This window comes from Falco cherrug, chromosome 5 (assembly GCF_023634085.1).
Source record: "Falco cherrug isolate bFalChe1 chromosome 5, bFalChe1.pri, whole genome shotgun sequence".
Lineage (NCBI taxonomy): Eukaryota > Metazoa > Chordata > Aves > Falconiformes > Falconidae > Falco > Falco cherrug.
The window spans coordinates 30,792,963-30,810,157 of NC_073701.1; the positions used below are offsets into that span (position 1 = coordinate 30,792,963).

The 17,195-nt window shown below is 43.0% G+C and overlaps 1 protein-coding gene across 3 annotated transcripts in view; it reads left to right on the forward strand.

Annotated features, from left to right (window-relative positions):
• Positions 1–17,195, forward strand: part of STAB2 (stabilin 2) — an 88,605-nt gene that overhangs the window by 32,350 nt on the left and 39,060 nt on the right. For all 3 annotated transcript variants that reach the window (XM_027799422.2, XM_055710592.1, XM_027799423.2), the window contains 14 exons: positions 3,447–3,533; positions 4,058–4,169; positions 5,398–5,578; positions 6,610–6,703; positions 6,935–7,093; positions 7,482–7,577; positions 8,342–8,437; positions 9,416–9,463; positions 11,884–12,020; positions 12,379–12,493; positions 13,426–13,503; positions 13,680–13,772; positions 13,886–13,993; positions 16,736–16,867. In XM_027799422.2, coding sequence (XP_027655223.2) covers positions 3,447–3,533; positions 4,058–4,169; positions 5,398–5,578; positions 6,610–6,703; positions 6,935–7,093; positions 7,482–7,577; positions 8,342–8,437; positions 9,416–9,463; positions 11,884–12,020; positions 12,379–12,493; positions 13,426–13,503; positions 13,680–13,772; positions 13,886–13,993; positions 16,736–16,867 — 1,536 coding nt within the window. The remainder of the gene's footprint in view (positions 1–3,446; positions 3,534–4,057; positions 4,170–5,397; positions 5,579–6,609; positions 6,704–6,934; positions 7,094–7,481; positions 7,578–8,341; positions 8,438–9,415; positions 9,464–11,883; positions 12,021–12,378; positions 12,494–13,425; positions 13,504–13,679; positions 13,773–13,885; positions 13,994–16,735; positions 16,868–17,195) is intronic.

The following is a 17,195-nucleotide window of genomic DNA, read 5'->3' on the forward strand; positions in this document are numbered from 1 at the left end:
AGGGAGCAGGTAGACATCAATGGCTGACACCATCCCAGGTGGAGAAAGGGAGCAAGCAGGGAGAACAACACCCACAGAGGGAAATGTTTTCCACAGCAATCAGCCAGATTTTTAAGTTCTAAAGAAGAAAAGAGGCACTTGCAGGGATTTGCAGAAACACGAAGACAGGTAAGAGCCTAAGTCTGCTTCAGCCACGACTGCACAGCTTATCAAAGAGCTTTTATAATGCCCAAATGTATTTGCCAAAATACACCCAACACACAGACCTTTAGAACATAGTAGTGGCATTGGTACCTCAAGTATTTGATGCCCAAACACTTTTGTAAGTCTGGTCCTTTATTCCTTTAAGTGTTGTTCAACATGAAAAACTACTAAATCCAAACCAGTACCTGATTCTTTCCCCACAGCTCTGGTAATAAATCTATGGGGAAAATGCTGTAATTCAGGTTCATGGTCACTTGTCCAATGACTGTGACAGACAGTGAAGTAATACATTGGATGCCAGCTGTACGATTTATTCTGATTTGATTGAAGCACAAGACATTAGCCGTCATGAGCAACATGGATTTGTCAAACTCCGTATCTACGGTCTGAAAGGCTCAACCTCTCTGAACATGTTGAGCTTGTCGAGAACTCACCTTTAAAACTACCACTGGAGTTTATATCTCCTCAGTGCTGCAATTGTCACTCTGTCACCACCACATGGTCATAAATTAGCTAGTGGGGAAAGGTTACCAAAAGGTGAAGGCATAAAGATAGCTATATGCCACTGGATCATAGTGGAGTACAAAATCTATGACATGAAGCAAAGAATATTTTTCTTTTCACTACCTATACACAAGAAAAATTTCTGTTCACACTGTCTATATATGAGACTCAACTCATCTGTATTCTTCCTAGGAAGAAATAAAAAATTCTCATAGAAGTTAAGTGTGCAGACTGCACTAGACCCTTAGACAATATTAGTTAATATATTATACTGGATTGAGCAAAGGATGCCAATGTATTCGTGCCATGTTTATCTTCTGTTTAGGAAACTTCTAGTTCTTTAAAAGAAGGGAGTGGAGGAAAGAAAAAAGAAGATAAAAAGGGGAAGTTGGAAATGAACAACACCGCAAAGATCAGAGCCAGCAGATATAGCCCTGGTGCTGATGTTCAGTTCCAGGCCCGTGCTGTAACAGTTAAAAGACACAGAACACATGTATTTAAAACTTACAGGGTATATCACCCATAAGTATGCATCTCAGTAGTTGGTATAAAGCCTTTTCAAATGACTGTTCTTACTGCTTCCATCTAGGGTGTCTGTGCGAGTTGTTTATTGTGTGAATTGGCTCCCTGTCCACAGGATTCAAAGCCCATCTTAACGGGTGTTTCCTGACAGATTCCCCAGCTGCACAAAACACAGAGAGAGAAAGGGTCCCCACATGTTAATTACTACTCTCCCAATGCAGTGAGCAAAAGAACCAGACATGAATACAGGAAACTGCATAAAAATGCGGATATAGACTGTACTTTAGTCTCTTTTTGGCAATGATTGAATCATCAGGTAATTTAAGCATTATTTTGTTCGCTGTTGCAAGATCCCTTGTTGACTTCCTAGAAGGTCTGACTTTTTTCTTAGGTAAAAAAAAAAAGGTCTGTTTAGGATAGGCTTAGGCAGGAGAGGTGAGGAATGAGAATTACTGCAATTATGCTTTGAGAGTTAGTAAACCAAAAATGGAGGAGGGATACATTTAAAATAGACCTTATATTTGTTAAAAATTACTTTTTGATTAAGCGTCCTTCCAGAAGTAACTGTCTGCAGAAGTAGCTTTAGAAAGGATTGAAAATCTTCCACTTGCTTTGCATCCGAGAGATGCAAATCTGGCTGCATGTTTCTCTGCATACAAAACTCGAGCCTAGCTGCCACAGGAATTTTATTGCCTCATTGTAAAAATTGACTGGTATTTAGTCCTATACACCATATTCAGTAATAACCTAAATGCCACTGTTCAGTAATAATGAAAATAAAGTACGCATTGTTAAAAAGTACATAGCTTAATACCTTTTTGCAATACAACACCATAGTAAGGTGCTTCCTGTTCTCCAGTTAAATGATGTTGCGATATAAGACTGTATCACAGAACTCTAGGTTGCTTTGAAATACTAATGCTTCCAATTTGTGCATGTTCCAGTCTTTCTTAAAATGGAGATGCATTATTGAAGGCCTAGCTTTTCAACGAACTGGCTGTGCTAGAGCCTGCAATATAACAATAAACATATAGAGTTATGGTTCCTTAAGGTGAAATGTATAGAAAAGTTTTCAAAAATATTGTCTTTTGTGTTGTGAACTTTCATTTTTGGAGAGGAGAGGTGTTTTGGAGATGTCCACGTAATTTCCATACCTTTCCACAGGGGTCTGGGCTGAGAGGAGCTACTGTAAAACTTAGAGCAAAACAGCCAAATTCCAGTGAGAGTTTCTTAGCTGCCACACGTTACTGACAGAAACACTCTCATACCCTGTAATGCAGGAGTTTTCACGTAAAGCTCCAAGCCCAGGTGCTGTTGTTGTCCCATACAGCTTCACACAAAAAGAACAGGACATCTTGGTCCTCCCTGGTCCCAGCTGCTCCTGTCCCAGGACTTCATATGGTACAGGGTAACAATGAATGGGAAATGCTCCAGAGAACTGTGCTCCACTTCATCTGCTTGGCAAGCCCAGTCCTTGCAGAAGTCATTAGCCCCTGGGAAGTACTTCCACCTTTCTGGCTTCTAAATAGGCTTCTGCACTTCACGACGACCATTAAGGAACAAGCAGCAAAGTCTATGAATCCCTGAGCTTTGGGAGCCTTTTGCTAATTCCTCTTTCCCTCGAATCACACATGTAAATGTGGGGTTTTTCTAATACTTTCTGTGCTCTTGATAAGTAAATGGATCAAGCAGTCAATTCATGAATAAAACAAAAGATGCAGCCAAGAAAACATTTAGGGCTGTGAGTGGCTAATCCCACACTGGTGCAGAGGGGAAGGAGGCAGACCAAAGCAGCACGCCTAGCTTTCACAGGGTCGCCCTGGGGTAAAATATATCTTTGAGTTCCTCATTTCAGACAAAAAGGAGACTGCAAACTGCACCACGCTCCCGCTGGCAGGGTGAAGGTGCATGCAGTGCAGGCAGACACAGGCAGGCACGTTCCTAAGTGGTGACAGGACAGGGATTTCTAACATTAATGAGTCTGATAAGAACAAGGGAAGGATGTGGTGGTCTGGGCATCCCCTTCCTGGGCTGCCAGCAGCCCTCCTGGTTTGACCCAGGCCATTGCAGAGGTGGCTCTGGCTCAGCACAGACCTTTTAAGGGCCAGCTACCCACAGGCCTTTGCCAGAGGGCCAAAACACAATGGAGAGTTGTCTTTAGTGTGCTGTCTCCGCACTAAGGCACTGGAAAAGAGGATATTTGCTTTATTTCACAGGAACCAAGATGCTGCAAAGGCTTCTTTGGCCCTGACTGCCGTCCGTGTCCAGGAGGTTTCTCCAAACCCTGCTCAGGAAACGGACAGGTAAGCAGAGCATCCAGCAGCACCCTGCACTCCCATGGGGGCAGGGACAGGCTGTGTCCCAAAAGTCCCTGAAGCACTTCTGCACAACAGGAATTCTGAGCTCCACAGGAGCTGCACCCTCCATTTATGCCCAGTGGTGGCTGTGAATTTCGGGATCAATTATACAGAAGAAAGAAAATGAATCTGTGTCCTCTTGGATCTCCAAACTGCAGGTTTCTGTGGTTCTAACACACAGCACGCAGGCAAGGCTGGGGCTGGGTGACCCACTTTGACGCTTTTACTTTGCACAGCACAGGGTGATGTCCCAGCTCACTATTTTCACTTTAAAATTGCAAAGGAAGGTAGAATACAGAGCAGCAAAGTATGAACAGAAGGAAAGTTTTTGCTTTGAAACACCTTTTTCGTCAAAGTTGAGGTTCTTCCTAGTAGTCTACCACAGTCACTATACAGACAGGCAGATAGTCTCTTCTCTGGAGGAAGGATAAAGATTTATTTTAAGAAATCACCTTTCTTCTGTATCACAGTGCATGGATGGCCTGGATGGAAATGGAACCTGCGTTTGTGCTGAGGCATTTCAAGGCTCACGCTGTCAATTTTGCTCAGACCCTGGCAAATATGGACCTCAGTGCAACAAAGGTAAGTACAGCCCTACTTCCTCAGCCTAAGAGCACAGGCTATTTCTGTTGGTAACATTAAGGTAGGAGTTAACTGTTCTCTAAACAGTCTCTGTGGTGGACGAGCGAGATGTCTCTGGGGTACTTTTATTTCTTATTTCAAAGGGATAAATCTAAGCCCAGAGTCAGTGTAAATCTTCTCACTGACTTAATTGGGCTTTCTGCAGGGGCCATAGCTTACTTTACACTAATTTATTGTTCTTTTCATTTCTGTCTCCCTCACATAAGTAACTGAAAAGAAAGCCTTTGCTATTCCGTTCCCATCTGGTATTGCCCGCAACAGATCAGATTCTGCCTGCAATGACAAGTATATGTAATCTAAGAACAACTAGATCTATAAACAGATTGAGTTTAGGGCTACTTACTAATTATCGTTACTGAATAATTTCAATTTAATAGCTTATAGTTCTAGCAGACATCTTCTATATACTGACAGGTTAAATCCTGCTATGTAAAACCATATTACATTGAAGAGTCTACAGAATGTACAACTTCAAATATAGATACAAAATAATTTCTAGTCTTTTTTGCTATGAAACAACCTGTCATTCATGAAACATAGCTCACTTGAAGGTTCAGAGACAAAAAAAAAACAAGAGAGAAATTCCATAAGAAAAGGTAGTATTGCCTAAGTTCCAGTCCCGGCAAAGCAGGACACGTTGGCTTAACTAGTCACCACTGGCACTTCTTGGGATTGCAGGTGGCTTACCTACTATGTCCTTTGGGCACACTGCTCTGCCTCCCAGCACAAAGTGCTGGTAGGTCTGTGCTGCTGCTCTGTGTACTATTAGCCCAGCACTGTGCAATTTATAAGATTGTGGACTAGGTACTATATCATGATATAGTTCCATATCACTGAAAATATGTCAGATGTTGTGCAATGAAATAACTTCAGTCTTAATACCCTAAGACGTAGTATTTTGCTCCTACTTCTCTGAAGTACTTTGACATTCATGGATAGTTAAATGCACTATAAAGATACAGTAGATTTTTAAATACTTTCCCATAAAGCTCACCTAAAGAGACATGGATATGATAAATAAACAGTAAGTCCTCCAACAAACTGAGACTAAGAATACAAAAGTTTAGATTCTAGAAAAAAAAGGAGAACCTAATTAATAAGAAATGCTGTGTAAAGATAGATGCCTTTTACCACTATGGAATTGCACACTGTAATTTATGTCTGGTAGAATGCCTCTGCATTTATGGGACGTGCGATAGCAGAATAGACAGCGATGGGATCTGTCTTCCTGGGTCATGCAGAAGTGGATACACAGGGAAACTCTGCGATAAGCAGATTGTTCCCTGCGAGCCCTCCCTACAGCTCTGCCATGCACATGCAGACTGTCAGCTTAGTGATGGTGCAGTGAGGTAAGTCAGTAACTTGCATCTAATTAATATTAACTATGCTGCAACTCTTTCCCATTTGCTTAATCAAAACAGCGCCTTGTAACAGCACACATCAGCCACTGAAATACTGCTATGCAGCAAACAAGCATAAACAAGCACCGCATTGACCTTGAGTTGCAAGATAGTAATTAAGAGTTCTCAATGCCCTACCCTGTACCTTACTTTTAACACCAGTAAGATAGATGCATACTGATCTGACCGTTGTTCAGAAGACTGCCCTCCTACCAACACCTACAAATGCTCTTAGGAACCTCTTATTTCTAACCATCCCTTAGTGAATTAGGAGTTTGAGCCTTGCTGAAAAACAATGAAATTCTCAAGCAGCCTGGGGATAGATAGCTCACTCTGGTTAGCTCAAGTAAGATTTGCATACCATAACACTGTAGACTGTAGCACAGGCTCTCCAGTCAGTCATGACAAGACTGGTCACAAAACTCTGTTACTACTACAGATGCCTTGCACTTGCCTCATGCTCACCTTCACACGCAGCAAGTTTGCCTCTTGCTGCAGTGTATTCATAACGAGTCACCACAGAAAGCAGGATGGGGGATGCTGCGTAAATTGAGCGCTTAAGAAATTCCCTCCAATATAGGCTAATCTTGTGGGAATAAGCTAGGGAAGCAGGGGAGCTCATTGTCTTGCATACATTTCAGGGAGAGAGCTATCTTCTGTGTCATGAAAGAAAGAGCAACCCCAGCTCATAATTAATTTAGAGCTGTTAGCTCACCTTTGCAAAGATCACATCAGTGCAGAATTCATTTCACTCCCCACCTCATACATAGAGAATGGATCCCTGATTTGACTTAATTAACCTGGTCAATATTTTGGGGAGAAAACATAATGAATGCACCTGCGCTATTTGCATCATGAATCCAAGGTTATCAATTTTAAGCTGCCTATAAATAACATGTTATAGAGGAAAACAATTGCTTCACTTTACAGCTGTCCTATGATGTTTAATGCCTGCCTCCCTCCTCCTCTTGTCTTTGTAGCTGTGTTTGCAAACCTGGCTATGAGGGAGATGGCATGAGCTGCAGCAAAGTTGATCCTTGTGCTGCTTTAAAGCCGGGTGGCTGCAATATCAATGTAAGTACATGCTTTTCCCACAGAGCCTGGCACCACAGAAAAGTAGGCAGTAAGGAAGGTTTGGCCAGAAACCTTTGCAGAAGGAAGAGTCACAATTTTCACTGCAGTTTCAAGCTCGCTCCACAGATAGCAGCATCGCTATTGCTTAGACAAACTGCTTAGACAAGCCTTACACCTAAAGCCCAGATGCCATTTAACTGCCCTGAACGAGTACCTCTGCATCCCTCCCAGGCCGAGTGCATTCAGACGGGTCCAGGAGAGCACACATGCATTTGCCAGGCAGGATGGACAGGTGATGGAAGGGAGTGCTCAGCCATCAACAACTGCCTGCTGCCCACCACAGCAGGGTGCCACGAAAATGCCACCTGCATATACGTTGGGCCGGGTCAGGTACGTCCTCCCACATTTATTGCCACCTTAGGCACTAGCCCTCAGATTTTGCTCTGCTGATGCTTCCTGTCCTGTTGTCTTCCCCAAATTCTCTTCTCCCTCTCAGCCACAAGGTTATTTCCCCATGGTGCTCTCCACCCAAAGCAGTCTCCTTCAGTTCCTATCCTAGTGCTCCCTCCCTCCTACGTGGTAGTGTCCTGGCAGCAAATACTTTTCAGTAAGTACATTGGTAGATGTCAGGTATAAAAGGTCTTCTGGAGATATTAATCAGTGTCATTCCACTGAAGTCAATGGAGTTACACAGAAACAGAGACTAAATCACCACATCTAGAATCTGCACACTATTTTAATCATTTTAATGAATTGTTGTGTTTTACTGAAATGACAGAATGACTGCAAGTGTAAGGATGGATTTCGGGGGAATGGAATTGAATGCACACCCATAAACTCATGCCTGGAACAAAATGGAAAATGCCATCATCTGGTGAGTAATTAATCATTCCCTGAACCAAGTATTCAGATACATATCACATCTTGCCTCCTGTGCACATCCTAGAATTTCCCTGCCATTTCAAGCCTGCAATTTCTGTTTGAGTTGGAACAAAGCTTTCCAAGCAGCTCCACAAGCACCAAAAATGCTGTGAACCGCGCCTGTCAGTATGGTACATGCACTGAGGACTGACTGCAAGGACTGCTCCCAGTTCTGCCTGTATAGAAGGACTGTCTCAAACCTGGAATAAATAAATGCTGCTTTTCTACCAGCAATTACAATTTGGATGCGCTAGCCTGTTAGGATGTTTATCCAGCTCACATCTATCAGCTGTATCAGTAGCTCCATGTGTCCAGCAGACCTGCAGGCTCTACTGCACTCTGCAGAGCCTGCAAGAGCCACACCAGCCTCAGGCAGGACACAGGGACAGAGCTGAAGTGAAGAGCATTGAGAAGCAGAAGATGGATCTGCCATAGCTGGGTGAAGAAACAGGGCCCAGTTTATGGAGGGAGGAACTAAGAAAGGGTGGAGCAAGGGTTTAGATTCCTATAGACTTAGTGCATGGTGAGCAGGTGAGGGAGTTAGTGCCCCTCACCTGGTGGAGTTTGTCCTGTAGGGGCATGAGGATGTCCATGAAAGTTCTTATGAAGATTCTTTGTTAAGTTTATGTTTGTGTATGAATGAGTTCCAGGAAGAGGCTTTACAGACCATCCTTGCTCTTGAATGGTCTCCTGATCTTCTCTCTTTCTGGTTCAAAGGCAACTTGTCAGTTTGAGTCTTCTCATGGCTGGGAGTGTGTGTGCCCAAAAGGCTACAAAGGAGACGGTAGAATATGCTATGGAAATGCCGCAGATGTAAGTAAGATGGTCATCTTTGAGCACAGGACCTACAGCCCAGTTCTCACACTGGATCTTAACCAGAGAGATAGCAAAGCCATTATAAACAGAAAAATACGATGCCCATCAGCGCTATCTGCAGGGTTTTAGCTGGAGACACTTGCCAGGTATAGAAATGATCTGGTGTGTCTAGAAACAGAGCTTGAAAAGGGGCCTAAAGGATCCAAGCACATTACTTTCTTAATGTAAATTGAAAAATGCCAGCCCCAGAGGCCTAACCTGCAGAAGTGCTAAGCCCTCACCTCCCAGCTGGGAGCAGTGAGCACCCAGCTCTTCTGAAGTTCTGCCTTGAGGTCTATCTCAGTGGAAACAGTCAATTTATCGTGTTAACACAAACCATGCCGACCGCCAGGAAAATAAAACCAAAACAAGTAAATTGGTGAAATAAATCTGAATTTAACAGCATAGGAAAAATGAAAGCATCAGCTGTCCCAGCCACTGGCAATAATCTTACATGGTTCTTAGCACTATCTGCCATCCTTGCTCATACCATCATCTATCTCTGCTCTAAGCACTGTGGCAGAATAAAGGCTCTCCACTTGCTGGATGATGTATAAGTTGCTGTACAAATACCAACAAAAACAACATACCTTCTTTCAATTAATGCTGCATGGAGTTAAGAAAAAGTTTAGGTTTAGATTCCCAGAAAACTAACACTTAGTCCAGGATCAGTACACATTGTGTACAGAGGTCAGGTACACTTAATACACCTAATAGGTGGCCTGATTTTCGAAAGAGTTGGTAACTCACCATTCCCGTTACCAGAAAGTATCAGTACTAGAAAAACATGAGTATCTTCCCTTTTCACAAATACTGAAAACCTCCTCCCCCATGGCACATCAGCCAGGCCAGGCACCACAAGCTACAGCAAGGGTACTTTAGCACAACTAATTATATCTTACATATTCATTGCTCTGTCTCTCTCTTTCTAATCAGGAGTTATCTACCCTGTCAGAAGCAGCTGCATTTAACCAATGGGTTAATGTAAGTACACTTCACGGTTGTTTTTTTTAGTATGTTCAGTTTGCAGAAATACACAAGCCTTGTAACCTTTAGAAATGGGGACCTCACAGCAATATTCCCATCACAGAGCAGAGGCCCTAGCACTGGAGAGGCATCAGAGTGCCTCTCCCACCAGTCATGGCAGGGATGATCATCTAGTTCCCTACTTCTGCTCAAAAACCAAATTCTGATCCCAAATTCATGCAAGTAAGGAAGCTCCACAAGCAGAAGAGCTAATTACAAGCCCATTCTCTGAAGCAGGGGGCTACATAAACCATGACTGCATCCATACATAAGTACATTGTAGTCCAGGTGACCAGCAGCAGGGTACAAGCAGACCCTGAATATACCCCCAGGTGGGCTCCTTCCAACTTCTCTCATGCAATATAACTACAATTAAGTGGAGAGGGAAGCCAATGCTTTACCCTCCCCATTTTCACTGTGCCCCATGGCAGGAAAATGCAACTGTATGGCTGGTCAGTGTGCTGCTGCCACAGCAAGCGAGGGGGGAAAAAAATCTCAGTCTGTGCAGGCTTGACTGAGGTGCAGGAAATCAACGAAGAGATTAGCTTGTTTGGCTCTAGATTATGGAAGAAACACTAATTTTGATTTTTAAAAAAAGCCCCAAAGTTCTAGATAGATTGACTGTCACAATCTACTTTTTATTTTCACATGCTGTCATCTATGGCCAGGGCAGCAGTAACATTAGAGGTCCTACCCCACTGTGGCTGGCACTGTACGAATAAAGATCAAAACCAGTTTCTCCCACAAAGACCTTAAAACATAAATATAGGAAGCGTACAGCAAACACGTGGCAAACAGAAAGGAACAGTAATATGGTAATGAATAGCATGAGAAGCAGAAGTCACAGCATAGTAGCTGCTTTCACGCTTTTCAAGGTTAGATGGCTTGGGGCTCATTAAAGCATGCAATTGCAACAGGGACCTCAGGGAGCCGCTTAAAAGAGAGCCCGATATGGCTAATTTAAATCAATTACCTGCCTGGCCCTGGGCTCAGATTGCAGCACTGGACACTGTATAGAGAAACTAACAAAGTTAAAGAAATGAGCACAAATAAGAAAGGCCGTTCGCCTGCTAATGTGCTCTTTAGATAATGAAGGAGGGGGGAAAAATCAGGGTACGGATTCCGTAAAATCTATTGAAACAGGGATGTGGAAATTTCTGCTACACTTTAAAGAAGTGGTATCCCTTAAACTAAATAATGGTAACTACAAACATGAGCAAAATAGAGAGGTATATCCATCTATGGGGGTTTTAACTTCATAACTTGAGCAGGAATGTGATGTTTACCACTTTTCATGACTAAATATTTTTCTTGCTGCTCAGGAAGGATGAGAAGGGGAAGTCTGATGCTATTTATATATTTAAATACTTGTAAGGTGACAGTGATGATGGCTAAGAAAGATTATCTTAACAGAGACAAAATTCCCAGCTATTTAAGGGAACCAATTATTCTTCTTGACTTAAAACCCACTATGGTCATTGAAGGACTATCCAAAACAAGCCAGCTTCCAGGCAGCATACCAGCTGCGAAAAGGTAGAACCCAAGGTCATATTGCTCCCTCAAGTTTTGTGGTATCAAAAATGGCAAGTTGTGGAACCTGTGAAAAGTTTGCAGAACCCCATCTTCAGCAAGATGACATTCAAATCTTTAGCTCTCCTTTTTCTACCCCACAAACAAATCCACACAACTGGAAAAATCCTCTCCAGTGGAGTGGAGGTTCTCTCCATCCTCAAGGCAGATACAAACATATGGAAGATGAGTCAGTCCATGCACACTACAGAGCCCACATCACCCTTCTAAAATTAGAGCCATCAGCAGCAAGCTCCGATGCAGTGCTACTGGGCACCAATATCCCTTAGGCATCTTGAAAAATTCCAACCATGTTAAATGGTCTTATTCCAAATGGGAACATTGTGTCACGTGGGTTTCATATTTCATGGTTCATAATCTTTCTATCTATTAAATAGCGTGGAGTGCTCTGTAAGAGCAGGTTACTTGAAATTATCAGTAAACCACTAGTATTTATCACCACGATTATTCTTTTTTTTAACATTCAAGTGCATAAAATAGAATCCACGAGACAGACTAGTGTTTGTGGGAGGCAGCTTACGTGTTTCATAATAAAAAACAATTCTGACCTAAACGTTGCTTCTGCCTTTTAAATGCTGGCAATCTATTCTGTAAAAAAATAGACATTCATTTACCATTTTTGTACAGCTCTAAGTACCTTTGTTCAAGTCATTGCTCAGTATAATAGTTTTTCCTCTCCTGGCTGGTCACAAAGCACGTCACATACTCCACCTTGCTTAAAAGTCACCAGCTGCTATTTATAGATCATCCTTAGGATGAAATATTTTACCCTCTTTACCTTCATCTAGGAGGCTGAGATAAACTCAGTGCTGTCCACCACCTCAAACCTAACTGTCCTCGTGCCTTCTCTGCAAGCAATTGAAAACATGGATGAAGATGAGAAAGCCTTTTGGATGTCAAAGAGTAACATCCCAACTCTATTGAAGTACGTTAATGGTTTGGGGGGTTGGGTTTTTTAATGAATTGCTTTTTATGCCAAGCAAGCCTTCAGTTTGAAGCCACTAGAGCAAGACAGCTATTATAGTTTTAATGGAGGGACACAGGATTCTCCTTCTAGTTACAGTGGTATAAATCTCTGTAACAACTCCACTGAAAACAAAGGTATTATTTGGTTTACGTCAGAAATGTTTAAAGGCCAAACTGAGATCAGAACATAGCTGAACTAGGTGTTGTACAAACATTTCCTGCTTCAAACCACAGGTTTAGACACTAAGCATATGTATCATTTAAAAAAAAAAAAAAAAGAAAATACAAAACATTCAAATCCAGTTAATTTCCTTTAGGTATCACGTACTGACAGGAGCTTACAGCTTTGCTGATTTCCAGAATTTATCATCCTCTGACATGCTGCCAACATCTCTACAAAGCAACTTCCTACACTTGGCTAAAGAAAATGGGGTGAGATAACCACTGTGGTATCATATACCAAACCCTGACCATCGCTGCCACTGATTTCTTGTATTATGAAACCACACAGATGTTATGTCCCTGTATTTTAAAAAAGTGTTATAAAATTAAAGGAATAGATCAATTATACTGGGCCCTATGGGAGAAACATTACCTTGATTTTCTCCACCACTTTACCTAGCTGAAATTTGTCCACAATACTCTTTATTTCGAATGTCCCAGTAGCTGCTGCAAATGCTGGACGGTCTTGTAGTAAGTGGAAGCACAGTCCTTACCTGGAACAGCGTGTGTGAACTGATTTAAGACAAAGAGCATCAAGGAAACCCAGTAATTTATCTTAGGGAGCTGGGAGGGTAGAGGGAAGCAGTGACACTGCACACATGTCCACATGGGCAACCTGACAGTCCCAAACCATCCGAAAGTATTCTTACGGGTAAATAACCACAACTGACAGGCCTTCCTCCCCAGCCTTTTGATTTAGTGCTCCACGTTCTGAGGAGGTTTTTCTGGAAATACATATGGTGTATTTAAGCACTTCATCCCCATTAAGAAAGGGAAAAGTTCTCCCCACTTCCATGCCCCGAGGGAAAAATCATGAATGGGGTCTTTCAAGGCTGCACAGAGATGGGAGGGTGTGAATCGGCACAGGAGCCCCTACCCCAAGGAACCACCCCAGTGCAAGCAACCCCACAGCTTTGCCAGTCAGCGTTCAGGGAACAGCACAGAGTCCCAAAGTCACCCCTCTGGCGCATGGTTCCCCGAGGGTAACCCAGCCTCGGGAGCAGGCTGGCATGAGCAGAGCTGTGGTGGAGCCCCAGGCAAGCATTTGGGAAGGTGTGGAAATCCACAGCACAAACCACTGGGAAAATGCCACCACTGTGATGCGAAAGCAAACCCTCTCTCCTCTCCTCTCCCTCTTTCAGAGCCTCACCCTCGAGGGTGCTCACATCGTGGCTGGTGACATCGCATCCACAAACGGGATCATACACGTTATTGATAAGGTATAGAGCTGCATAAGGAGGATTTGCTTCTCTGCACCACAAGCAGTGTTAAATAATTAATAGCTCCTGGAAAAAAGCATTTGCACAGAACAGCATTTCGTCCTGCATCTGATCCTTGCAGGTGCAGCCACAACATGTGCACGTGTGCTGACGTGGGATATGTGCTCCCTTTTCAGGTTCTGACCCCGCTCCACAGCTCTGTCATGCCAAGGCTGCTGGCCCGCCTGGAGCAAATGCCAGATTACTCCATTTTCAGGGGCTACATTGTTGTAAGCTTTCACATCATTTTAATAACAGAAGCAGTTCTCTGCTTTGCTTGCATTTGGACTGGTATCAGACTATCGGTTGTCATTCTAATTTGGTTTTGTGTGTTTCACAACAGCAATATGGCCTGGCAAATGAAATCGAAGTTGCAAACACATACACAGTCTTTGCCCCAGATAATGATGCCATAGAAAATTACCTAAGGAATAAAAAGTCTGCTACTCTGGTACGTATTATTCACAAGACTTGTCTTAACAACTCAGTATCCCACCTCAGTTTCAAGTGAATGGATTGAGAGGACACAGAAATAGGAAGAAGGATTTATTTTCCAGAAATCCAGTAAGTTTAGTTTTGTTTTTAACACCAGAGGAGGTAAGGATGGATAGATCCACCTATGTTTTCCTGGCTTGCTGGAAGAGCCTAGCTATTTGTTCTGGGGTTTACCATTCTCTAGATTAAAACCATGCAGATTACATCCAAGACATTTCATCAGTAGACTTTTTTGTTTAGATGTTTTTTTGCAAAGAAGATCAGTACAGGAATGACCAGGAATAACACTGAAATGAGTTTCCTAGGTGAACAAATCCAGTCCCCTGTAATCACCGGTAACCTCATCATTAATAATGCCACAAAGTATTCTGACTCTTTCCTAAAACTATCCAGATGCTTACCCTGTCACTGCTGCAGGAACGCGACTGCCCAGCCACTTTCTGCAGACCGTTGCTAACCCCAGTTTACAAGCACCATTGGCTAGCCCCAGGGCTCAGAAAAATTTCTGACATTTTCCAGATTAGAAAAATTTCCTTGGGCAAGCCCCACTGATGTTGCCCACTCCCAGGACCCCCATGTCAGGCTCATGCCTGATCTGGCCACCAGCTCCTCCCACTGACATGGACATGTCCATCCCACCTCCCCTGCCAACACCAAACCCCATGCCCAGAACTAGTTTACAATATTTTGACAGCACACCTCTGGCCAATTTATATCCCTTTATTCTTACGCCAGGAATATGCTTTAGCTGAAACAACTTTCTCCCTCTGGCATTTATGCCATGACATATTTACAAGGCCAAACAGCCTTCTCAATCCTGTTGGTCTCCTCCTAAGGTAAGTTATCTGTTTCCTGCACATCATCTCAGTGCCTTTCAAACTGGAGCAAATACGAAGAAACAGCTTTATCAAACGTGTATCAAGAGCCACACCTTTCAGAGCAAGCTTTGCCCATGACATGCTAAATGACATTAATTCTCCCCTGCCTTTTCCATAAATATTTACCCTGATGCACTCTGTCCCTACTTTCATGGTCTCCATTTACAGCCAGGAAGCTGAGGGACACAAGGTTCAAACGACTCATCCCAAAACATGTACCACCAAGCAGCAGACCCACAGCAAAAGTCCTACTTGCTGCCTCACCAGAAAAATTCATGTATGATCAAGCTACCTCTACTTAAATGACTTCTGAATGCTGTTTTAATTGTTTCATGATACAACATCACCACTTCCACATCACTGAAAGAAACATTTATAACAAACTGAGACATCAGGCCTGTTTGATTTGGGTTACACACACACTTGAATCCTTTTCATTTCCAGTGCTTATCAATGTTTCGTCTGTTGTTCCTCCATCCTCCCAGCCTTGGCTAGTGTGGCAATCTGACAAAGGAACGCAGAAAACAACCATAAGGTTAAGCCTGCCTAAGCCTTATCCTCTTGATGAGACACCTTGGGAGAACCCTGCCATAGAGGGACCAGCTCGGCACGGGGAAGAGACCGCACTTCTTGGCCTTGATGAAGCACAGGTTTGTTCTCACTCTGCAGGTGATTAAAGACAGAAATGAAGATGGATGAGAGTTGACTTTTCTCCCAAAGCATCCAAGCCAGGAGGATTAAATACAGTTGGACACCAGTGGAGATTAATTAGCCCTACTTTAGTTCCCACCTTCTTGCCTGCAAATATTTCTTCGTCAAATCTGTGGAAATCAAAACAGAATACATCCCAGCGTAAGAGATGTAAAGATCACTGTTTCACCCTATGAGCAAAGCCAGACATCACAATCTTGCAAACGGGGGTTGCTTCATGTTTTCACGTGTTTTGAAGAAGCAGAACAGCGAGGAGCAGTACAAACATTCAGAACAAGGAGACAGCAGGCAACAGAATTTCCCACAAGCACTTTTTATTGCAAAGACACAGAGCTGTAGCAGCGCTATAATCTGTTGGCTAGGCAGCTCCTAAACCCTCCAAATGCTGCAGCTTCTCTCACATCTACAAATCTCTCACCAACACATCCTACTTCTGCTTCCTCCTCCAAGTCAGGGAGAGCTCTGGGAGTCCTTCGCTTTGGAACAAGATGCAGAAGTATCAGGAAGCCCTCACAAGATTTTAATGTACAGAGAATAATTTCACCACATCCATGAAAAATGAATGCACTCTAGCAAAGAGGCATAGAAAACTTCACAATTAACAGGTGTGGCTCTAACATTTTATTGACTGAAGATGACCTTAAAGATTGAAAATAAAACCCAACTATAAATTACTGTAAATGTTCATCTGTAAGTGATGTAGGGATTCCCAAAGGAAAAAGGCATGGGTATGGAGAAGATTATAAAAGCACTCATGAATATGCAGCTTCTGATGTCAAATGAAATCATGAAGTTCAGAGTCCTAAAAAGTCATCTGACTAACTTTTGCCTGAATGTCAGCCAACCCTATACACAGAAAGAGATGCTACCAGGCTCAAGCAAACCTTGGTCCCACCAGTTCAATAGGCTTTCACCCCCCATGGTCAACAGAAGTTTCATTATGACAGGAATGCAGGCTTTCCACAGTAGGAAAAATGAAACAGCCTGCCAGCTGGAAAAGCTTCTCCTTAAATTCAGACAACCTATGTTTGACTTACACCCTCTGGGAAAAGCTTTCCCTAATAACTTTTCATGCTTCGTTACGAAACTCTGAAATTGTGTGTTTGCAGGGTGAAGACCAAATACGCTATCATGTTGTGCTGGATGAGAAGCTCCTGAAGAACAACCTCCACAATGGCATGCACAGGGAGACCATGCTAGGGTTCTCCTACCAGGTCGGGTTCTTCCTCCACAACGGCCAGGTACTGCTGTCTGCACTTCCTTGGAGAAACAGCTTTCCTGCTTTTTACAAATCCAGCTTCAACTTCAAATTAACGTGCAGTCAAAAGAAGCTGTGCATCCCCCATCCACCCACATCTGTGTCCTAATAGCACAAAAGTTGTTATTCAAATGCAATGCCTGTCTCAGACCTGCTTAATTCAAAGTCACCCTTGAGGGGATCTTTGATTGAATTTGATTTCAGTTGTGCTGTTCACTTTTAGCATAGCCTTTTAGAAGCTACCGTGGTGGGCATCTGCCTTTAGCAGATACAAGCCTGCATTGCAAAGCAGTCATTAACCTGACTTCCAA